The sequence below is a fragment of the Spea bombifrons genome, chromosome 5 (assembly GCF_027358695.1).
Source record: "Spea bombifrons isolate aSpeBom1 chromosome 5, aSpeBom1.2.pri, whole genome shotgun sequence".
In the NCBI taxonomy this organism is placed as follows: domain Eukaryota; kingdom Metazoa; phylum Chordata; class Amphibia; order Anura; family Pelobatidae; genus Spea; species Spea bombifrons.
Window position 1 is genome coordinate 46,424,314 of NC_071091.1, and position 25,553 is coordinate 46,449,866.

The 25,553-nt window shown below is 42.2% G+C and overlaps 1 protein-coding gene across 2 annotated transcripts in view; it reads right to left on the reverse strand.

Annotated features, from left to right (window-relative positions):
- LOC128497332 (sodium- and chloride-dependent transporter XTRP3-like) overlaps positions 1–25,553 on the reverse strand; it is a 169,209-nt gene that overhangs the window by 7,710 nt on the left and 135,946 nt on the right. For both annotated transcript variants that reach the window (XM_053467323.1, XM_053467322.1), the window contains exons 7-8: positions 18,612–18,774; positions 2,007–2,211 (exon numbers count right to left, since the gene is read on the reverse strand). In XM_053467323.1, the coding sequence (XP_053323298.1) occupies positions 2,007–2,211; positions 18,612–18,774 (368 nt within the window). The remainder of the gene's footprint in view (positions 1–2,006; positions 2,212–18,611; positions 18,775–25,553) is intronic.

A 25,553-nucleotide genomic window follows, 5' to 3' on the forward strand; every position in this document is an offset into this window, starting at 1 on the left:
AATGACAACGGTGCACAATGCCAGCAAGCAGCTGCAAGGGCCAATAAGTTTTTGGCATCCATAAAATAGGGTATTGATTTACAGGAGGAGGATATCATCTTGCCCCTCATCTTGCATATGTGGTACAATTCTGGGCATTCTTCTTAAGAAGGACATTATGGAACTAGAAAAAGTGGAAAGGTGGGCTTGGAAGATATTAGTTTTGAAGAGAGACTAAAAAGGTTAAAATTACAGCGTCTTAGAGGGGGATATGATAACATTATATGAATATATACAGGGCCAAGATAAAGAGCTCTTAAGTAACCTGTTCTGTGACAGAATGACCTGTCATACAGGGCCCCAAGGTACTCAGAGATGGCTCCAGCCTGGCTGCCAAACAGGCAGGAACTCTATTGTGTAACCTAATCCCATAATTGGATTGCTGCCAGGGGGAGATTCAGTAGCTAAAGGGGATTAAAGGTTGGATTGTTTACATGTACCTGTTTATCAATGTTCATTTATGTTAATGAAGTTCTGTTTCTATATGAGTCTATGTTTTACAACAATAAACTGTTCATTCCTGCTGTACTCAATTCAAGGTAGTTGTGTCTACTTATTGGGTTCCAAGGTGTGCATGCTGGCTGGTGCTGGAAGTTATTCCAGGGACAACAGAAGGATACATGTGGGTGATCTCTGGGAGTTACTACAGCTCTCTTGGTGAACCCGTTACATGTTCATTAACTTCTGTACACAGAAAAAGAACAGCCCCGGAGGGAAAGAATTGGACAGAGGGGCCCCATGAATGTAGCGCGGACGAGGTACCCATGGTCAAGCCTGGTTAAGGGGTTAAGGCATGACTAAGCAAACATTTTGGCACTGCGAGTGTTAAAATTAGTGGCACGTGCAGGGCCAGAGGGGAGGGGGTAATTACCCTCCCTGAGGGGTATGCACCACAGGGGCAATTATTTTAAAGTGCATTTTTCCGCCCATCCCTCCCCTAATTTTCGGCATTTGCTGGGTACTCAGGTTTTTTACGCTTGTACGGTGCAGGAGTTAACCTTGTGGTGCACAGAGGTGTAAGTGCAGGACACTCCAGGGGCATTCGCCCCTGTAAAGCGGCAGCGCAGTTCCAGCAGGGATACAGGTGGTTACGCCCATACCAACAGGTTACTTATTTGGTTATATGTTTGCTTCCATTTTGAAGATAAATATTGATATATTGTGTCAAAATGTGTTGTGTTAATAATCTTTGACACTTTGTAAAACATTAATAAAGGTTGAGTCGCGGTGCTGTAGTTATTTTTAGTCCGCACCGCGGACAAATAATTCCATATCTGACGATTAATAAAGTTTTGAAATAAAGAAGTGTCTCTGGTCTTATTTGTAAAGAGGTACCGAAAACTGGACGCTACTTCATTCAAGAGGTCACTCTGAGACTGGAAGAGCGGAGATTTCATAAATGACAAAAGGAAGGGATTCTTTACTGTAAGGACAATAAAGGTATGGAATTCACTGCCAAGGGAGGTGGCGTCATCTAATACATTAGATGCATTCAAAAAGGGTCTGCATATTTTTTTATTTTAGAAAGGCATGACATTAATAACATTTTTGCCTTCTTTTAGATCAAGAGTAGGAAGGTTAGGTAGAAGGGTTGAACTTGATGGATTTAGGTCTTTTATCAACCTTATGTACTATGTATATGTATTATTTTGACATGGCTTGTATAATAATTACATGAATTCCATTAGATGTCAAACTTCCTAAATCCTTCATAAACACAGCCTTTTTAAGAAAACAATCATGAAGCACATTAAAAGTTGCCATAGCATACCAGTAATATAATAAACAATAATAATCTCAGCACCTTCAACAAACATATTGTTTTAAATCAATAATTTACAGTGGGTAGTTTATTGAGACTTACAACACTAGCATTAGCATTAATATACATATATCATTTTTACATAGTGAATAAAAGTAGACATGATTTTTTACAGGGTGTGAAGAAATAGCTGTAACAATTTTACCTGAAATAATCTCCTTTGGTAAATACTTGGAAATAAACCTGCTGTCTGTCAAGGGCGTGAGAATCGCAGCAGTATTTCCTAACATACTTCCTAATCCCAGCATCAGCAACATAAAAAAATATAGGATTGACCACAACTGCGAAATTTCCATGTTTTTTATTGCTTCGGTGTAGACAATGAATGCAAGGCCAGCTCCTTGGACAGCCTGGTTTCAAATAAAACATATATAAACAGTTTTATTTCACTCTACTTTTCAAATGCTATTTATGTAACTATGAGGAACTTATCTCAAACATTAAAGTAAGAGAACACTTGGGAAATAGTGACCATAACATGGTTTCATTTGAGATTAATTCCAAAAAGCAAATGGGTAACTGCTCTACCAAAACACTTAATTTCAGAAGGGCAAACTTTGACAGGCTAAGGTCAACCATGGAATGTATAGACTGGGATGGATTGTTCTCTGGGTTACTGTAGTTTGGGGTAGTCCAGTGTATAAGAATGCAAAAAAACAGAATGTTGCAGAATCTTTTTTATTGGACTAACAAGCATTTGACTTTATCAAGTCAAATGCTTTTGACTTGATAAAGGGAGGACTCCCGAAAGTTCGTCTATTATTTTAAATACTGTTAGTCCAATAAAAAAGGTATTACAAGATTCTGCAACATTCTGTTTTTTTGCATTCTCTGGGTTAAACACAGAGGACAAATGGAATACCTTTAAGCACACACTGCAAAGTTACACATCCCAATATATACCCATGGGAAACAAATACGAAAGAAACAAATCAAAACCAATGTGGCTTACCTGGAAAGTAAAACAGGAAATAACGAATAAACAATTGGGATTTAAGCATTATAAAAGCGAGGGGTCGGTAGCAGTGTTCCCTCTAAGCTGTGCGCTTGTGCGCGCGCACATAGCTTTCAGAGGGAGCGCACACGAACAAAAATTGTGCGCACAAAGGGGGGCGGTCCGCTACCGGTTGTGTGCACAGCACCCCTCCAGAGACGGACAGTAATGTCCGCCGCTAGAGGAGCAAGCTCGGTTGGGGAGATCAAGGATCTCCCTCCAACCGGCTTAAAATCAAAAAAATTGCCGCCGCCGCACCGATCATCAAAGATTGCGGCAGCGCCCGGCTAAAACAGCTTAGGAAGCGATCGGAATCGCTTCCTAAGCGTAAACGGTGTTGCTGACATGCCTCGATATCTACTGCCACTACTCCGATCGGTAGGGACCCCGATAGCCTTGTGATTGCTCCGAAGAGCAACCGCAAGTGCCATCCTGTAAATGACGTTGCGGTCATTCACAGGATGGCATCAACAATAGATATGAGTTCATAGAGGGTCTATCCAGACCCTCTTGTGAACTCTCGAGCTCCTCATGCAGGTTGAATGCAGGTACTGCATCCAACCATGCAAGGTCAATGGAGCCCAGCTCACTGAGTGATTAGTAAAAAAAAAAAAAAAAAAAAAAAATGTAAAAAAAAATAAAAAAAAATTGTTCAAAAATGTTTAAAAAAATAAAAATAATATGGTAACATGTAAAAATCCCCACTGTCACCAAAAAAAAAAAAATTAATAAGCAAGTCCTACAATTCTTTATCTTTACAAAAATTCCAGCATGGAAAGAGTTAAAATATTGGCATTACAAATGCCCATAGGGTCTCTTGTATTAAAAAATGCATGAGTGGATGGGATAAATTGAATTGGTCGGGTTCAAAGATATCCCAAATATGGGACATGGGGGCAGTAGGATCAGATGTCTAAATGGCCTAAAAATACACACCTCACAAAGGCGGCCTTTTACCTCCCAAATAAGCCAACAAACCCATGCATGTGGGGTATCACTGCGCTCAGGAGATGTTACTGAACACATATTGGGGTGTTGTTTAACAGGGACATATACCAGGAGCGATAAATTTATACCTGAAGTACAACGTACCATAAAGTTTCACAAAGGCTGGTGGTAAAATTAGTGCATGGAAAGGGTTAAATTACCAGCATTTGAAATACCTTGGGGTGTCTAGTTTTTAAAAATATATGATTTGATGGGGTAAATTGCATTGGCCGGCTTCAAAGATACCCGAAATGGCACATGGTGGGGGAAGAATTACCAGATTTGGAAAAAAAGGTTTTGAAATAGCAAAACGCTACCTGTACTTATTGCCCCATAACGTGCAGAAAAAAGCAAAAAAAACATAAAAACATTGGGTATTTCTAAACTCAGGACAAATAGTAGAATCTATTTAGCAGGTTTTTTCATTCGTTTTTGCAGATGAGTAAAAGTTTTTTGTTTAAAAAGTGAGAAAAAGTAATTTTTTAACAAAAAATCCCCATATTTTATCATTTTTTTTATAGTAAATTAGATGATATGATAAAATTAATGGTATCTAAAGAAATCCCTGTTTGTCCTGAAAAAAACAATATATAATATGTGTGGGAGCGCGAAATGAGCCCTTAAGGGGTTAATAAAATTGCTTTTTTTATTTTTGTTTTTAAAGGTGTGGGGGGTCATTTTCGGTTTCAGTCAAATGAATGCTAAATTTTCAGGTCAAGAATTTTCATTTCGGTGCATCCCTATATATATATATATATATATATATATATATATATATATATATATATATATATATATATATATATACATACTAGGCCAGACACTAAAGTGGTAGGCTTACACCACATCAATGTTTGGCTTAGTATATAGTGATTGGGGTTATGCTGCATTATTGTCAATGTCTGGCTCAATGTATAGTGATAGGTGTTATGTTGTACCACGGTCAATGTTTGCCTCTCTATATAGTGATAGGTGTTATGCTGTACCACCGTCAGTACGTGCCTCAGTATATAGTGATAGATGTTCTGCTGTACCACCGTCAGTGTTTGCCTCAGTATATAATGATAGCAGTTATGCTGTACCACCGTCAGTTTGCCTCAGTATATAGTGATAGCAGTTATTCTGTACCACTGTCAATGTTTGCCTCACTATATAATGTTAGCAGTTATGCTGTACCACCGTCAATGTTTGCCTCAGTATATAATGATAGCAGTTATGCTGTACCACCGTCAATGTTTGCCTCAGTATATAGTGATAGGTGTTATGCTGTACCACCGTCAGTGCGTGCCTCAGTATATAGTGATAGATGTTCTGCTGTACCACCGTCAGTGTTTGCTTCAGTATATAATGATAGCAGTTATGCTGTACCACCATCAATGTTTGCCTCAGTATATAGTGATAGCCGTTATGCTGTACCACTGTCAATGTTTGCCTCACTATATAATGTTAGCAGTTATGCTGTACCACCATCAATGTCTGCCTTAGTAAATAATTATAACAGTTATGCTGTACCCCTGTCAATGTTTGCCTAACGATAGACGCTATGCAGATTCAAAGTGTGTGTGGGGGTCCCACATACAGGATCCGCCCCAGGTGCGCACAACAGTTTTTCCCAATTTTTTTTTTTATCCTTTATGTGGCCTAGAGTCTCCGCTCGTGATCCGCTCATAATTTACTTATGCAGTGAGAATTTCAACTTTAAAAAAACATTACAGTAAGTAATACTGTTGTGTAACTAATACTACATTATCACACTATAATGTAGTGTTATTAACCATGAGCGAGCTGTTCCAAAAATATAGAATAACAATTTAAATTGAACATTTGCAGAAGCATATTGTGCGCACCAGATTTTGGCTCTGGAAAATTTTTTGCACAAGATACATTTTTGGCGCACACCACCTAAGAAAAATTAGAGGGAACATTGGTCGGTAGTATCATTTACGGCATACACATGCCAACAAAGCCTGCAAAAAGGAGATTAAAATGGCTAAACTAGAAAATGAGAAACTTATTGCCAAGGAAAGTAAAACCAATCCCAAGAAATTTTTTATGTATGTAAATGGAAAAAAGTTAAAGGTAGAAAATGTTGGTACGTTATTATCTGAAACTGGAAATTTGGTTAGTGAGGACAGAGAGAAAGCTGACATAGTTCAGGCATAGTTCCATTAGATTGGTGCAAGGCAGATGTTGTACCAGTATTTAAAAAGGGATCAAAATCTCAACCGGGCAATTACAGGCCAATAAGCTTAACATCGGTAGTGGGGAAATTATTTGAAGGGTTGCTAAAGGTATACATTCAAGATCATATCTTGATCCATAATCCAATTAGTAGAGGTCAACATGGATTTGTGAAAGACCGGTCTTGTCAAACCAACCTATTAGCATTCTATGAAGAAGTTAGTAAAAATATAGACCTGGGGGTGGCTGTAGATGTGATTTATCTGGACTTTGCTAAGGCATTTGATACGGTTCCGCATAAAAGGCTACTCTATAAATTAACAGAAGTAGGCTTAGGGGCAAATGTTTGTATGTGGATCAGAAATTGGCTAAAAGATAGAATGCAGAGGGTTATTGTGAATGGATGTTTCTCAGCCTGTACCCAGGTATTAAGTGGAGTGCCTCAGGGGTCTGTCCTCAGTCCTCTTCTTTTTAATTTAGTTATAAACGATCTCCCAAGCTGCATTGAGAGCCATGTCACAGTTTTTGCTGATGACACAAAATTAGGCAGGGTAATTCAGACTAATCTTGATGTTTCTTCTTTGCAGGAAGATTTAGACAGAGTTGGGGACTAGGCGTGCAAGTGGCAGATGAGGTTCAATATAGAGAAATGCAAAGTTATGCATTATGGTAAAAATAATTAAAATGCAACCTATTCTTTAACCCCTTGACTGCTAACAACGGCATGGTGCTGTCGCTAGCAGTCCCAGTCAGGTGCTAACGACGGCACCATGCCGTCGCTAGCACTACCATACCTTCCACAGACCTCCATCACCACCTACCCCGGCGATCTGCCTCTCACATTGAAGGGCATCACCAGGGCCACCCGATCCGCCCGGTAACATCACGCGTAATAACGTGATGACGTCACCGCGCAACTTTATTGCAATTGTCCGCGCAACTTTATTGCAATTGTCAGTTAAAGAGGAATGGGGGCATGCGGCTTAGATGCAGCTACAGACCTCACCTTTCCAACGGTATAAGGCTTGTAAAAGAAAGAATAAAAAATATTAAGTTAAAAAATAAAAATGTAAAAAAAAAAGTAAAAAAAATGATTTGGGGGTCTCTAAAGGCAGATAAAAATAGATCAAAATTGCTTAGAGACCCCCAAATTAAATTATCTAAACATAAACTAGTTTAACTTAAAAAAAAAAAAGTTTAAGTATTCTAGCTAAATGATCACTGTGGTAGCCAATGTTACCACAGAGATCATATAGCTATGAAAAGTCACATTCCCTTTTTAAAAATGGCCGATACTAAATTTTAACCCCATGATCCCTTTGATCCCATTTGCAAAAACTACACCGCTTGGCGCATCAGATGAGGGGCTGCATGTGTTTCTAGTACAAACCTGGAGTGCACAAGACACAAATGAACATGTCGCTATGGTTAGGAAAAACATTTTCTAGCCAAAGCAACATATTCCATCATTATTTGTGCGCTCAACTTTTGTCCTAGAAATACATGTAGTTCCTCATTTGAAGCTCCAGGGGGTGTAGTTTCTTGAAATGTGTACTTTATGTACCCTAATTTAACTTCCCAGATGTCTAGACCACTTTAACTTCAGATATGGCAGATTTGAAAATCTTGTTAAAAAATTGTCTTAAAACATTTAGGGGTGATGGCTGCATTTAGACAGCTCTAGACAGCTGGAAAGTTGAATTATGGTACATAAAGTATACATTTTCAGAAACTACACCCCTTGGCGCATCAAATGAGGGGCTGCATGTATTAGTAGCACAAGACGGGAGTGCGCAAGACATAAATGAACTTGTCGCTTTTCATTTAATTTTTTTTTTTTTTTATAAGTGTGAAATTCCCTTATTTGTTGTGCACGTCAGATTTGTGATACAAATACAAATTAGACCTCATTTGCTGCAGCTGCGGGTGTAGTTTCTAAAAATATATAGTTTTGTTGGCATATTTTAACATTCCAGGCAGCTAGAGCTGTTTAATTGACGGCAGCCATGCATTAAATTTAAAGATGTCTTTTGTGATAGTCTAGTAAATTTAACTTTTAGCAATAAAATATTAGAAAAACACAGTCTACTGTTCTCAATTTCTGTTTATTTTAGAACGGTTACCTACTACAAATATTTAGCAATACAGGTTTTGATATTAGAGTTTAGAAAAATAAAATTACACTAGTTTTTATTGAGTCGGAAGTGAAAAATACACCTTTTTCCCAATTTTGGCTTTATTTTGCAAACCTAATGAGACATACACATATAAAAATGGTATATAAATGGTATATTTGGAATCTGCTGCATGTGCTGAAAAAAACAATATATGGTTTGCATAGTTTATTCCCAAGAAATTTACTTCTAAACGCGTTTAAACGTGAGATGCACCAAAATGCCGAAAACAAGCTTATCACCAGGGTGGGAAATGGCTTAGCAGCCAAGGGGTTAAATGAAATATCTTTGGGGGAAACTACCAATGAGAAGGATTTAGGAATAACGGTTGACAACAGACTTGACAACAATGCGCAATGCCAGCAAGCAGCTGCGAGAGCCAATAAGGTTTTGGCATGCATAAAAAGAGGTATTGATTCAAGGGAGGAGGATATTATCTTGCCTCCTTACAGGTCATTGGTAAGACCTCACCTAAAATATGCGGTACAATTCTGGGCACCGGTCCTTAAAAAGGACATTTTGGAATTAGGACAAAGGAGGGCTACAAAATTAATAAGGGGATTGGGAGATACTAGTTATGAAGAGAGACTAAAAAAGTTAAAATTATATACGCTAGAAAAACGGCGTCTCAGAGGGGATATGATAACATCATATAAATATATGCAGGGCCAATATAAAGAGCTCTTCAGTGACCTGTTCATTAACAGAAATATACAAAGAACAAGAGGTCACCCTCTGAGACTGGAAGAGCGCAGGTTTCATAGACAAAGGAAGTGAGGACAATAAAGGTACATTAGATACCTTTAAAAGGGGCCCCGATATTTTCTTAGAAAGGCATGACATACAGGGATATAAATAGAATAACATTAATATTTTAGAGCTTATTTACCCAAGGAGCAATCCAATTGCCTCGGAGTCAAAAAGGAATTTTTTTCCCCTGATGGCAGAATTCGAAGTAGCTTAATTAGGGTTTTTTTTTGCCTTCTTTTGGATCAAGAATAGGAAGGTTAGGTAGAACTTGATGGACTTTGGTCTTTTTTACAACCTTATGAACTATGTAACTATGTCATTATGTAGAAAAAAATATATAAATACCTTAATTTTTAAAACCGTGACAACGTATACGGTACTTCAAGGTTAGTTTTTCAGATTTTCAGTTCTTTTTTAATAAACACTTTGCAAGTTGTTAAGTGTCTCACCTATAATCTCAGTTATTTATAAAAAAAACTTTTACAAATTGTTAAGTCTCTCACTTGTAATCTCAGTGTGACTCTGTTTGTGAGCTGTTTGTGATATTTCTATCTCTGTGGTTAAGGTGACTGTTGTTCAGGTAAGTTTCTTACCATGGGTCTGGGTTCTCTGGAGTTCCTGCTTCCACTATCAGCAGCCCCCTTTTTCCCAGCTAGAAAACATCTTAATCTTTTTGGGGAGCTATTGTACAAAATATCTATGATACTATCTTTTCCATTCAAGGAGTTGTTATGATAATCTATTTATAGGTTGAACAGGGGTAGATTGGAGGGTAGTTACTATTTAGTAAAGCCTATTGAATTTGGTTGAACCTTTTCAACAGGAGAGTATGCTGAAACAACCTACTTGATACTAGTAGTTATGTATGTCCCTCTTCATTTCTTGAGATTGTTGAAAAACAACTATGTTTGTGCTGCTTTACGAGCTGGGACTATAATGAGATGAGGATGGAATTTCTCTAATTTATGACATAGGTAGGCAAAGTACCTATGCAGATTATCAAAATTGCAGCTGTCAAAGTTTTTCACCTTTTGGTTCCACAGTATCATAAAAGACATAGTGGGTATGCAAGCTCAGTAATAATGTCAGGTTCATCATATCTCAGCCCTAATTGGATGTTGGGAGCCCAGAGCGCAGGAGTGTAAGAACGCACACAGTGATAGACACACACTTCACAAATGAGACAAAAGCTGAATGTTTGGATATAGGTATATTAACCCCTTAACGACAATCCACGTACATGTACGGGGTTGCCGTGCAACGCGATAACAACAATGCCCGTACATGTACGGGCTGCCGTTAAATAGCTGCATCGCCGCGATCGGCGGCTTTGCAGTATCCACGGAAGCCTCACAAGTGAGGCTGACTGTGGATCCGGGGAGGAAAGCCCTCCCCGGAAGAAAAATGTCCGCAGGCTTCCTAAGCATAAACTGTGTTGCTGACATGCCTCGATATCGAGGCATGCCAGCAACACTACCCCCCTACCCCGATAGCCTTGTGATTGCTCCGAAGAGCAACCACAAGTGCCATCCTGTAAATGACGTTGCCGTCATTCACAGGATGGCATCAACAATAGAAAATTTAATGAGTTCACAGAGGGTTTAAAAAATAAAAAAAAATATGGTAAGATGTAAAAATCTCCACTGTCACCAAAAAAAAAAAAAAAACGTTTTCAATAAGCAAGTCCTACAATTCGTTATCTTCACAGTTAAAATATTGGCATTACAAATGCCCATACTATGTCTAGTTGTATGAAATGTATGATTTGATGGGGTAAATTGAATTGGCCGGGTTCAAAGATGTCCCAAATATGGGACATGGGGCAGTAGGATCAGATGTCTAAATGGCAAAAAAATATACACCTCACAAAGGCGGCCTTTTACCTCCCACATAACCCAACAAACCCATGCATGGGGGGTATCACTGCGCTCAGGAGATGTTACTGAACACATATTGGGGTGTTGTTCGTGGACATATACCAGGATCGATACATTTATACCTGAAGTACAACATGTGTGAAAAAAATACAAAAAAATTTCATTACCATAAAGTTTCTGGTTGGCTGGTGGTAAAATCAGTGCATGGAAAAGGTTAAAATACCAGCATTTCAAATACCTTGGGGTGTCTAGTTTTTAAAAATATATGATTTGATGGGGTAAATTGCATTGGCCGGCTTCAAAGATACCCGAAATGGCACATGGGGGGGGGGAATGACCAGATTTGGAAAAATGGTTTTGAAATAGCAAAACGCTACCTGTACTTATTGCCCCGTAACGTGCAGAAAAAAGCAAAAAAACATAAAAACAATGGGTATTTCTAAACTCAGAACAAATAGTAGAATCTATTTAGCAGTTTTTTTCATTAGTTTTTGCAGATGAGTAAAAGTTTTTTTTTTTTTAACAAAAAATACCAATATTATATCATTTTTTATAGTAAATTAGATGATATGATAAAAATAATGGTATCTAAAGAAAGCTCTGTTCAGCAACACTGAAAAATGTTAAAAGAGCCATTGTCCCACAATATACTACGAGTTAAAACCCCTATTGTCCTTAAGGGGTTAAACAAAACATTTCACCATAAGTAGCAGAGTAGGAGGCATATCATGTATACAGACTGCTGGGGAGTATGAAGGTAGAATAGTCCAGGTAAGAATCCAAAAGGGTCTGGGGCGGGTAGCAAGCAAAAGGGTAAATCCAATAGGCAGTCCGGGTCAAAAGGGTAACAGGCAGCCGGCTTGTGTGGCTTGGGTGGATCAGGAGTCCTTGTTCACATCTCGGTTTCTCAGCATCAGGCGTCATACCGGCAACCTATTTGTATACACTGCTCTATATGATGTGGTACCCTTCACGCGCGCCGCCGCGACACGTATCTTTGGCGCTCGCGTCGGCTCGCCAGTTCCCGACACCTCCGTCACTGCCACCGACGCCGTGCGCGCGCGTCAGTGTCGCGGCTCCGCCGCAGGCGCGTCCCCTACATGTACCGCCGGGACCGCGGTTATGATGCGTCGAAGGTCCGCGTCGGGCGCGACGAAGTCACGCGACGGACGCAACGCACGCTACGTGCGCAACGCAACGCCGAGTACCATCTCCTATTTAAGCCCCATTTGTATCCCCAGTCTTTACCCGTTCAAATGCTTTTTGGGTGTGCTGTTTCCTGCCATTTCTCCATTGCCTTGTGTACCGACCTTTGCCTGTTATTTGACCACGATTCTGATCTGCCTGCCTGCCTCCGACCCCGGACCTGTTTAACTGTTTATGCTTCTGATCTCCCTGCCTACGAACCCGGACCTGTTTAACCGTTTATGCTTCTGATCTGCCTGCCTTGACCTCGGATACGTTTGACCTCGCTGCCTGCCATTGCCCTTGATCAGGGACTGTTTACTGGACTTCTCTATCTGCATAGTTGGATCCTCCTTCCCTACCCGACCCCGTGACAGTACCCAAATGTATTTTGTTTTGATTTTCGATAACTTCTGTTTTTCTGATGTCATCTGTGTTTACTACTATGTCTGATCTCAATAAACACCAAGTTTAAAAAAAAAAAAAAAAAAAAAAACAGATTAGTGAACTATAGCTCCAAAGTAACTTAATAAACTCACACCTCTGTTACTGGGAGACAGGGATATAAAGCATATTCGTTAGGTCAGGTGTGAATGACATAGGCTTCAGGTGAGGGAGGCAGGGTAATAAAGCTTGTTGGTTAGGTCAGGTGTGGTAATGGCATAGGCTTCATATGGGGGAGGCATAGATATAGCATAACCAAGCACAGCTGAACATAAATACACAGAACATGGCTTATATACATAGCCAGACAAGACATACATGGTACAGGATGCCACAAAGGACAAGGCAAGGACAAGGACAAGGCAAGGAACAAAGGGGATGGAGTGAGGAGCCGAGATCCTCAGATGTATAAGGGAAAGAGAGCAAAGGTACATAAAATACAGACACACAAATAAACAAGACAGCAAGCTGTGGAGAGGAGTTCAACTCCAGGCAGACCTCTTAAAGAGGCGGCCACACCTGGCAGTTTGCAGGGCTGGGGTCAAATCCTGACATACCCATTCCCTTTTATTTGCACTAGGACCATAAACAAACATCACTTCTCTGAGTACTAACTAGACATTTGTTGGCCCTTGACTGTATTTTGATAACCAGCCCTTTAACTAATTATAAGCGCCTGCTATACGCAAGGGTTTACCAAAAAGTGACTGACACTAAAGATGATCTTTTTTTCCTACTGACCATCAGTGTTGAGAGAGCAATGCTTCTTACATGTAAGCTTTTCCGTGAGCATGGCAACATGAAAAGTTTTGTACATCTATAAAGTGACAGATAATCAATGTTAAATAGCATATAGTACCACTTCCAAAGGCACAGAATTTCAGGACTACTATACCTCAAACTGGAAATACTCAACCTACTCCTAGAATAATCCATCACGTCAGAAGAGTGGTCTCTTAAATCTTCCCAGGCAGGCCAAAACTGAGATTACCACCCATTGCTAAAGAACCCTCCCAGATACATTACGTTATGCCTCTTATTAAATTACTATTTTGAGCTACTTGAGGTGAGATAAAAACGATACAACCATACTTTAGTGACCCACGTCACTTTAACTCCTAAGGAGTGCAAGCACCCTGACCTTTATGTTGAGCATAATCTTAAACCCATTTTAAGGTGTTTGGTTACTGGCCTTAGGAATCATATCCCTTCCCTATCATGATCAGGTTCACCTTGTGGCAGACATAGCTAATGAAAACACCAGAGAACTGATCAATGTCATCTACTTGGCTTCTCATAATGACAAGCTAACATATTCTATCTACTGACACAGTGAAAGCCTTTAACACTGTATATGTCAGTTTGGATAAGGTCACTATGTGATACTCCCAGGGCATGTGTGAAGGTGGCTGGCCATTTCTGACTCTGGAACCAGGCTAGGGTGCTCATTGTCTTAGATTTTAACTATCCTATCCATGGAGCCCTTTTTGAATAAATTTCAGGGAAATCACAATAGTTGTAGGATTTACATCAATAACCATAAATTAAAATCTTATGCTAATGATCATTTATTAATAGCCCTGCAACCTCACCTAATTTACTAAGGGAGGGGTTAGAACAAATCCGTAAAAATTCAAATATTACATTTTCATTTAAATTTGAGATTTTTAACACAAACTTGCTGACATATATGTTTTAGCTAAGGGTTCCCCCTTGAGACCTTGAAATTATGTGATGCAACACTGCATCTATTTGCCAAAAGATATGATCAGTTGGTCCAAGACACCTAATTGGTTGTGTCCCCAATATACATCCCAGCTTATGTTTTCATTATATTCAGTTCATGTTCATAAAGTGTATGAGCAGTATGTAGAATCCACTCTAGCTCCACAACATCCACTTTATTTAGAGACTTGGTCTCCCACACATTTGAAAATATATTTACTTAGATTCACAGATTGGCCCAGCAAAACATTTTGGATCAATCCTGCTAACAGTCAGAAACTTGGCAAGCAACATCCCACATTCATTCCCACTGTAATAATGTGGAAGCTGGTAATGACAGCTGTATGACCTCCCACCTTTCCACCCGCACTCCTGCCCATTTGAGAAATAAAATCTCTAGCATGCCCCTGCTGACATGAGTAATAGAGACAACTCTGTCACCCACTTTGTGAGAAAATACTTTAGAACTGTGTGCCACTTTTTACATCCAAGTACCAATTTTCCAATTTTTACCAAGTGCCGTTGTATAGGAGTTTACCAAGGGAGTTCACCAAAGAGGGCAACAAGGACAAGGAAGGACAAAGAGGAACTTAGATGTTCCATCAATCAAACTGAACTGTCATCAAGTGCTGCCTACTGCTTATTGTGTTTACTCCACCACCATTCCATTCCCATCACCATCTTTCTCCAATTATCATGTTCACAATCCTCTTGTTCCTCTTTTCACTCTCCTTTATTATTAGTAAAATAGTTATGTCTCTCCAGCCACCAGCACCTCTACACTATGTCTGTATTACTCTCTGGAACGCATGTTCTGTGTGTAACAAACTAACATCCTTACATGACCACTTTGCATTTATTTGTCTGTACCTTCTCACTCTAACTGAAACCTGGCTAACCTCTTGGAACACTGCTTTTCCCGCTGCTCTCTCCTATGGTGGACTCCACCTCGCTCACATTCCCATTCCTCCTCTTTTGATTTCTAACAGCATATTAACTCCCCTACTCACGATGATGGCCACACCCTGGACCTTATTTTTTCTGGCATGTACTCTCTCAATAACCTCTAATTCCACTTTCCCCCTCTCTGACCACCACTTCCTATCCTGCTCCTTGCCTTGCCTCCTACTCGCTCCCATGCACCTCAACCTTGCCTAACCAGAGTCTTTAGCCTAAGAACGCTACCTCTCTCTATAACTCCACCCTCACATCTGCTCTTGGGGGTGTAGCCCCAGTTACTACTCTATTTATACACTATAAATTAATGCTACATTCCTGCTACTCTGCTCTCAACCTTGCTAAGGAAATCACCTCCCTCATCTCCTCCCTGTCTAAATGACTCTTCAGTACTTTCAATTCCCCTCTATCCCTGCTACCCGTTCCACTAACCTTAATGCCTCTGACTTTGCCTTCACTTTATTAAAACAATTCAATCTGGTTTTCACCCTGAGACCGCCCTTAGTAAAGTTACTAATGACCTACTCATTGCTAAATCCAAGGGCCACTACTCCATGCTAATCCTAGTGGACCTTTCTGCTGCTTTCGACACTGTGGACCACCCTCTCCTTCAGTCTCTCCATGCTATTGGTCTCCATGACACAGCTCTCTCCAGGTTTATTTTCTACCTCTCTGATCGTACCTTCAGCATCTCTCTCTCTTTGTACTTAATTGTGTAACTTACTGTCTCACATCTGTCTCTTCCTGGATGTCTGCACGTTTCCTGAAATTCAATCTCCGAAAAACCTCTCAATTTCCCCTTCCCTCCCTCCAATAGTAAGATTCCTTCAACAGTTTCCCTTAATGTTAATGGTGCTATCATCTCCCCGTCTCCTCTTGCTCGCTGTCTTGGTGTTACACCTTGACTCTCTTCTTCACCCCGCCCACATTTAGTCTGTCTCTAAAAACTACCGTCTCCATCTTAAAAACATAGTCTGCATCCATCCTTTCCTAACACAGGATGCCACAAAGGCTCTTGTTCATCCCCTCATTATCTCCTTGATTATTACTATACTCTGTCTTAGCTGATTTCCCTCTTACCCGTATCACCCCTCTACAATCCACCATGAATGCTGGTGCTAGACTTATCTTTCTCTCCTATTGCTTTTCTAACACTTCTCCCCTCTGTTACTCTCTTCACTGGCTGCCTGTGTGCTTCAGGATTCATTTTAAAATCCTGACTCTTACTTTCAAAGCCCTTGATAGCGGTCTGCCTAGCAACATCTCATCACTCATCTCTAAATACACACCTAACAGGTCTCTCTCCGCTCATCCAATGATCTCTTTCTACCCTCTCCTCTGGTTTTTAGCTTTCATGCACGCTTACAATGTTTCTCAAAGGCTGCCCCTATTCTCTGGAATGTCCTCCCCAGCCTACCCATCTTTCCCCCTGCCTTCAGTCCTTCAAAAATCCCTCAAGACCCACTTCTTTAAGGACGCTTACAACATAGCACACTAACGCCCTCCCATATTTCTTTAGCTCACGTTTCCTATTCCCTCTCCTGCAATACATTATACTAGTGTGGCTGGTCCATCCTTAACAATGGCAGTTTTACCTTTTACCTATTGTGTAATACACTCTTACTCCCTCTAGATTGTAAACCTGTTGTTTCTGTAAATCAAATTGTTATGTTAAATACTACTTGTTATGTCCTGTCTACCCAGGGGTGGGTTGGGCCGGGGGGCAGGGGGGCAATTGCCCCCCAGGCCGCCCGAAATCTAATCTAAACGGCCGCTGGATGCTGATGCCGCCGCTACTTTAATACTTTTTTTTTAAAAATGTAATATGGCAAGCCGCATCGGCTATTAAATGAAAAAAAAAATAGTATTTAAGCAGCGCCGGCCGGTGGCATCAGCACCCAGCGGCTGTATGCGATGGCCACCAAGTGATGGGAGCAGCGTGAGGGGTGAAAGCTCCGCCCCCTCGCACTCACCTTTCACCCCTCACGCTGCTCCCATCACTCTGCGACCATCAGATTGTTGGAAATCGAATCTAAACGGCCGCTGGGTGCTGATGCTGCCGGCCGGTGCTACTTTAATACTTTATTTATTTTTAATATGGCAAGCCGATCCGGCATATTAAATAAATAAAAAAAGTGTTAAAGTAGCTCCGGCCGGCAGCATCAGCACGCATCGGCCGTTTAGATTCGATTTCCAACAATCTGATGGCCGCATAGTGATGGGAGCAGCGTGAGGGGTGAAAGGTGAGTGCGAGAGGGCGGAGCCACTTCACTTGACTTGCCCCCCAGGCCTTAGGCTGCCAGCTCTCCCCTGTGTCTACAGGAATTAAATAACGCCATATAAAAAAATAAACAATAATAATAACTAACCACAGTTCTTCTGGGAATTTAGAGGCAACTTCAGTTGATTCTCTTTCTTTATGTAATCCCACACACACTCAATTTTGAAATCAGAGCTCTGTGGGGCCATACCATCACTCCTTGTTCATCCCTTATGTACTATAACTTACTGTCTGTGTTCATTTAGCTACTCCCCAAAACAACGGATATGAAACAACCTTTACACAACTATTAATACTATTGCTGCCACTTCAGCCCCTTTTAGATTTTAGACACTTAGTAGAGCATAAACTTCTTCATGTACCAGTGTGGTATCCCATATAACTGCCACAAAAAATGTTCTGAGAGTGAGGGTATAAGAAAAAAAGACACACACCTAAAATTAGAAGTATGAGGCACACCCAAACAAACCTAGATGGCGCTAAGCTCTCCATGGTAGTTTGTTTACAGCTGTTTATCAGAATTCCACCATAACTGGTAAATCTATACACTAAAATGAGTTATATTTACAGTGGCATCACTAGGGTTGGTGTCACCCGGTGCGATGACACATTGTGTCACGCCCTCTCAGGCCTGGGGCCTGATATTGGGACAGAGCAATCTGTTCCAATACCTGGACCCCGGGAATTGGAACAGATTGCTCTGTCCCAATATCAGGCCCCGGGCACCGCAACCGCCTCTGGGAAGCCACCATGTGCTCCCCTTTACTTATCTAATACACGGGCAACCGGCATTCTTTCATTTCGGCATCCCCCTGGTGGATGGCACCGGTATAATGCAGAAGAACCTGGTGTGGTGTCACCCCCTGTAAGGTGTCACCCGGGTGCAGTCCGCATCCCCCGCACCCCAGTTGTGACACCACTGTATATTTACAAGTGCAGTGAACATAGTTGTAGATTATTGTATTATCACTTTATTGTATTATCAACAACAATGTATGCATATATTCCATAAGGTATGAAAGGCTCAAATAAGGACAGAATGACTGCTAAGGTAAATAAGGTCCTGCATGCAAGGTTCAAATCTCAACTCAAATTTTTAGGACACCCTTCCGTAAGTAAAAAAGCAATACAAAAAATTACTGCATTGATTCAATTAATTTATAACATTTATAAAACATAAACTAGGTGAACATACCGTGCTTAATTCATTTTCTAGACTACAGTTCCTTATTCGGGGAAATATAGCGGCATATTCATTATGGAACGTTTCGTTCAGGTAGAGTTTCACGTCTTCAAGGTTATCTGCATTTATGTATCCTTCTTCAAGATCAAAAGTATTTGTTAACAAAATAATTACTCTGTAGAACAAAGACAACAAGGATTCATGCTTTTATATTAAATCATTTTACATATTGAATACATACATAAAGGGGAAACAGTGAGAGAATTATAATTAGAATTAATATGATTACTATACAAAAATATTGTAATGTTGGCTCTTTATAATGCGTAACTTTGGATAAAATACAACTAGGTTTCAACTCCAAGTATCTAATTGCGTCATTACTTAGACTTTATTAACATCAGTTGTATCTTCCATGGGTCAGGCCTAGGGAAGTGTAAATGGGCTGGTTGGGGATATCTGAGATCTTCCATATAACTGGGCCATTGAGCGATTTGTACCGCAGTTTTAAAGCAAAGGTGACTGCTGCATCACTGGCTTTCCCATCCTAAGCCTAGCCGGCCAAGACCTCAATACATAGCCGATCCACATACAGACTTTCTTGCAGTACACATTTTTTCAACACAAATGTGAAGACTAAGTCATATGAAATGGCCTCCCTAGAGTTATATACCATAGTAGAATCTAGGCTGCCACTAACGATTATTTTCGTAATCGATTAGTTGGCTGATTATTTTTTTGATTAATCGATTAATTGGATAAAAAATAAATGTAAATTTTTCATTTATTTAAAAGGATGTTAACCCCTTCAATCCCAGGGGTTTTTGGTACCTCAAGGCCCGGAGCAATTTTGCCATTTTTGCGCAATGTCGGTTCAGCTGTGATTCTCTTTTCCTGTGAATAGTGTACCCATGTAAACTATATATTGTTTTTTTCAAAGAGAGATAGAGCTTTCTTTTGATACCATAGTTGGATGATTAGTGGAAAATTTAGAATGAGAAATTTAGTAAAAACTAGGGAAAATTAGAAAAAAAAACTATTTTCTTTTAAATTTTCCCTCTGAATCCTCATAAAATTAGGTAAAGTGATGGAAAATCCCCTCCAAGTTTATCAATTCAGGTGTCCTGATTTCAGAAATACCTAATTTATATAGATTTTCCATACTTTCCCAGCACCAGGGAGGATTTTTTTAAGGTGTACATTTTTTGTATAATTTTTATGCCTATGGCTTAACGGGTTTGGGGGTTGTGAACGGGGGCAGGAGATGTTATGCTAGGGCAATGGGATGTAAGGTTTTTTAATAATTTTTTATTATCTTTTTTATATATTTTTACATTTTTTTATTTTTTTTTTTAATTATTTTTTATTATTTATATTATTATTTTAATTATTTTTTTATAATTATTTTTAAAATTAATTAACGGCTTTTTTTTCCCTTCACTGTTTCAGGAAAGGAGCGAGAGTGAGAGACATGGTTTCTCACTCCCCTCCCCGCAATCCCCCTGCACCGATCACACTTGGGTTAACTGAAGTCTGAAATAGGACACGTCCCACTCGGTTGATCTGCAACCCGATGGCAAGGAGGATGTTAATTTTTGAACAAAATGCAAAAAGTCAAATAAGGGAAGAGACAAAGCCGTTGTCAGACAATCCGAGGTCAGGCAGGCAGCACAACATCAGAAGAGAGTGAAAAGATAATAAGCCACGAATCAACACAGGGGTGCAGGATTGGAGGAACCAGAAGAAATTCTGGACTACTGAAAACTGGGCTTCAGAATAGTCTGGGGAAACGAAGGTGGGGCTTCCCTATTCATTATTGAAAATCCTGGGGCTGTGGGACTTTCTCCCCAGCCTCCAGTTAATAAATGCTTTAGGGGGCGTGCACATACCACGCCCCCCATGGACCTGGGTGCACTTGTCGGATCATGCACTGTTAATAGTGCTGATCGCTGCATGCACATGGACATCCGCAAGGGGCGAGTGGTACCACCCCCGGCTGCCATGCTGATACCCGGACGGATCATGGTCCTGGCTAGGCAGAGAGACGCCTGTGGACCGACGCGTGGGAGTGGAGGTAAGAGCCAGTCCTGTGCACTGTGACAGATGCGTCCCTGGGTGCCATGACACCCTGTAATGTCCATGTACCACCTGATTCTCTCTACATAGCTCCCCAACACCGTGTGAAGATCCTGTGTTGGGCTCACTGTTCCCTCAAAGCAGGCCATAACGGGGAGAGGAATGTGCACTTTCTTATTCAATGACATTTTTGGTGGCCTAACATGTACTCTGAAATCAAGAACTTTGTACAGACCTGTGATACCTGTGCCAGATACAAAGTACCTAGGAGTAAATCACCTGGCCTTCTCTTTCTACTGCCTATCCCTGACAAACCATGGACTCACCTTGCCATGGATTTTGTTACCGATCTTCCCATATCCTGCGGTATGTCATCTTAGTCATAGTGGACTTATTCCCCAAACAAGCTCAATGTATTGCTGTCACCAAATTACCTGCATCTATGGAACTGGCCGAGATTGCCTTAAGGGACAGGTGCTCATCAATTTGTCTCCAGGTTTTGGAGATCCCTATGCACACATCTGGGTGTGCATCTCCATTTTGTTTCATCTTACCATACAGAGTCTGCCAGATGGAGAGAACCAACCAGGTCATGAACCAATACCTACATATGTATGTCTCTGAGGATCAGTCTGACTAAGCATCCAAACTTTATCTAGCAGAACTCTCCTATAATTCTTAATTTCATACATCTTTAATGTCCTCACCGTTCTGTGCAGCCAACACGCTTGAACAGCTTGGATGCCATCCTCAATTCCAGGGTTCATAGGAGGCAGCTGCAGTATCTTGTCCATTGGTTGGGTTACAGTCCTGCGGAATGCTCCTGCATTACTGCTTCAGACGTCCATGCCCCCTCTCTTGTGCATGCCTTCCACAGGCTACACTCTTATAACCCTGCTCCTGGTTGGTGGCATGGTGCCCTTAGTGGTGGCAGTGGTGTTGGATCTTGTACCTCACAGACCCTGTGCTTCACGGCTCGCTCTTGCTTTGGGGGGCATTCCCAGGATTCCCAGATGCCAGCACCCAATCTATGGATCCTCTACTACGCCGCTGCTTCACAGAAGATTCCGCAACGCCTCATGCACGCCCCTCATGAGTCTGTACTGTTCCTCTTAAAGGGACATTTACCACCTTACCCACCAAGCCTCATTTTCACTCCATAGGCGGGGAATCTGATTGGAGGGCTTTTTAAACCCTCAGTACACAGAAGTACATTTCCTGTGGCTTCCAGATTGTTTTCTCTGTTTTTGTTATTCTGACCTTTGGCTTGTTCATGACCTCTTGTATCTCTCCAGTCCCTGACCTCCGCTACATATTTTGACTTTGCTTCCTGCCACCTGGCTACCGAACTTAGATTCGTTTATGCTCTCCTACTTTTTCCGGCCCACAACCTCTCCTATATTAGTGTTCTACACTTGGATTATACTTCCAAACGGCTGGCTCAGGAACTGTCCCACTACTAGAGGCTTCTACCCACTACCAACCTCTCCATACTTTACACCTGTCCGCCCTTAATCAATACAGACACCAATTGCAGTATCGCCTTCTACTTCTAGTAATTGGTGAACCTGAGAAACCTTTGGATTGCATTTCTCAAACTTGCAAAAAAGGATTACCTCGCAACTTTTGTAATACACGAATAAAGTCATGATTCTCCATGGAATTGTAATGTATCTGTCACGAACCGGGTGAACAGGTCTGATAGGAGCCCAGGTGCAGGGGATACAAGGGGCTCCGTCTGTACCCCATGATGCATAATGGCCCTCTGGATGGGGCGCACACGGCAGGTAGCCCTCTGGATGGGGTACACACGGCAAGTAGCCCTCTGGATGGGGCGCACACGGCAGGTAGCCCTCTGGATGGGGCGCACACGGCAGGTAGCCCTCTGGATGGGGCGCACACGGCAGGTAGCCCTCTGGATGGGGCGCACACGGCAGGTAGCCCTCTGGATGGGTAGTGTACTCCAGGTAATAAGGTTCAGCTGGACATGATAATCAGGTCTGAGTGCTTCAGAGTGGCAAGGGCGGTTGGTTGGTAACGGAAAATGAACAGCACAGAGTGAAGAGAATTCCAGACTGCAAATAGTGGAACGTTACATACCCCCACCGCAAGGAGCAGCCTCCGTATGCTTGCAGAACTGTGGAGTGGTGGTCTCACCGTCTGGGGTGAGACTTCTTCTTTCTGGCACATAGTGCTTTCTCAAACCCATGCAGACCTTCATGACATATCACATTTCCGTTGGAAGTCACTACAAGATCTGGTGACAGTGCTTTTGTTGTGCTGAGTTGGGCTGTATAGACCCCCGATACTAGATGAACAGGTGCGTGAGTACCGGCAAGTGCTTTTCTTGTCCTACTCCTACTCCTGTGAGTGGTAGGAGTGGTGATTCTGACCGCACAAACAGCCGGGGGGTTGATTACATCTGCGTCAGATGACACACTGTCCATATTGGACCACTCGGTGTCATGTATGCTAGTACCAGAAGGCACTCACCACAGGAGATATTCAGAACAGGGAACCAGCAGGTACTCAGGATGATCCCAACCGTGAGGAAGCCGCAGTGATAGCAGAGAAAGGTGGATACTGAGCTGAAGCAGCTAGGTGCAGCAAGCAGCAGATGATGGGAACACAATGCGGGTAGTCAGAGGAGCCAAGGATCCGGTACACGAAGCGGGTAGTCAGACGAGCCAGGGGTCAGATACACTAAGCGAGTAGTCAGACAAGCCAGGGGTCAGGAACACGATGCAGGTAGTCAGATAAGCCAAGGATCCGATACACGAAGCGGGTAGTCAGGCGAGCCAGGGGTCAGGTACACTAAACGAGTAGTCAGACGAGCCAGGGGTCGGTAACAAGAATCTCAGGCAGAGGTACAAAATCAGCAGGCAGGAGGGTAGTCAGGATAGCCAAAGGTCAACCAAAAGTAACAGCATAAACTCAAACACAGACTCAGAGATAAGACCACAACAGGGTGCCTGTGGACAGATCTGCAGGGTTTTTGAATCTGGCGCCACTTAAAGCCACGCCCCCAACCAAGCGTCAGGGGCGTGCCCTAAGACGTCCCTCTGACTCACGGCTCCAGCCGTGAGAATTGGCTGCGCCCCCAGTGGAGACCGGCGAACCGGTAAGTAAACCTCTCTGGGGATTCCTAAGGCAGCGAGGGGTTTTCATTCTGATCGCTGCCGAATCCCCAGACCTGCCATCCTGCTTCTTGCACTGGCGATCGGGTTGCAGATCGCCAGTGCGGGGAGATCGGGAACTCCGGGCCCCACCGCACTTACGTGCGGACGTCCGCCCGCCGGAGACGGAGCCAGAGCTCTCCAGCTCGGGTCTCCGTGACCCGCGAGCGGATCGCCGCACACGAGACCCCGGGACCGCGACCGGACCCCGGGACCGCGACCGGACCCGGGACCGCGACATTACCCCCTCCTCGAAGGCCGGCCGATGGCCGCAACGTCCCAGGCTTGGTGGGATATTTGAGGTGAAATGACCGAAGTAACGCAGGGGCATATACATCTTTAGATTTAACCCAGGACCTCTCTTCTGGACCATACCCCTTCCAGTGAACCAAATAAAACATAGAATTTCTGACTTTCTTGGAATCCAGGATGGATTGGACCTCGTACTCAACCTGAGAATCGATTATAACCGAGCTAGGGCGAGGAATACATCTGGTAAAACGGTTGCAGGTGAGAGGCTTAAGTAGAGACACATGAAAAACGCGAGGCATTCTAAGGGAGGAAGGAAGATTAAGTTCATAAGCTACTGGGTTAATTTTGCGCAGAATTCGAAAAGGACCAATGTAACGCGGGGCAAGTTTCATGGAGGGAACTTTAAGTTTAATATTTCTCGTGGATAACCACACACGATCGTTAGGCATATAAGACGGACCCAACCGACGACGACGATCAGAATGCCGTTTATATTTGAGGGCCGCTGTGGATAAGGCGTGACGGACTTTGTTCCATACGGAAGGTAATGGTTTGACATACGAATCTACCGCTGGGACCTGGGAATCCTTAAATGAATCGGGCAAAGAGGAGGGATGGTAACCATAATTACAAAAAAAACGGAGTAAGTAATGATGATTCATGAATGGTATTATTTCTAGTGAATTCGGCGCAGGGCAAAAGTTGAGTCCAATTGTCTTGATATTCATTTATAAATAAACATAAAAATTGTTCTAGAGTCTGGTTCGTTCTTTCAGAAATGCCATTGGTCTGGGGGTGATATGCTGAGGAATAGGCTAGTGATATCCCTAATGAGGAACAAAAGGTTTTCCAGAACAACACCGTAAATTGCACCCCCCTATCAGAAACTATTTGCATAGGAATTTAGACTGCAGACTGAGACAAACAGAACACACGGGTGGGGCACACCTTATAAAGGAAACAGAGCTGAAGGAAAGAGCTGAAGCAAGGAATGGAAGATCAGAACAGAGCAAAAGGAAATCCAGGAATGGATCGAAGCAAAACAGGGAAACTGAAGCAAGAGCGAGATATGCAGCTCCGCAGCCTGGGTAGGACGTGACACTTAATTCCCTTCTGCCCCCCTGATATGCCACTCCCCCCCAGATATGCTTTATGCCCCCTAGAAATGCCACTCTGCCCCCTGAAATACCATTCTGCTCCCTAGATATGCCACCCCCCCAGACTTACCAATGCACCCCCAAACTCCCTGGTGTCTAGCAGGGCTGGCCGGTGGATGTCTGCGCGATAACGGAGAAGCACCAGAGGAAGTGCCGGCGGTGGAGGTTGTCTACGCGCATGCCGCTGCCGGTGAACGTCTGCGCAATGTACTTAGACAACCTCCGCTGCCGGCACTTCCACCAGGGCTTCTATGGTGGCACACCGGAAGGTTATGTCACGTCGGTGCTCCATC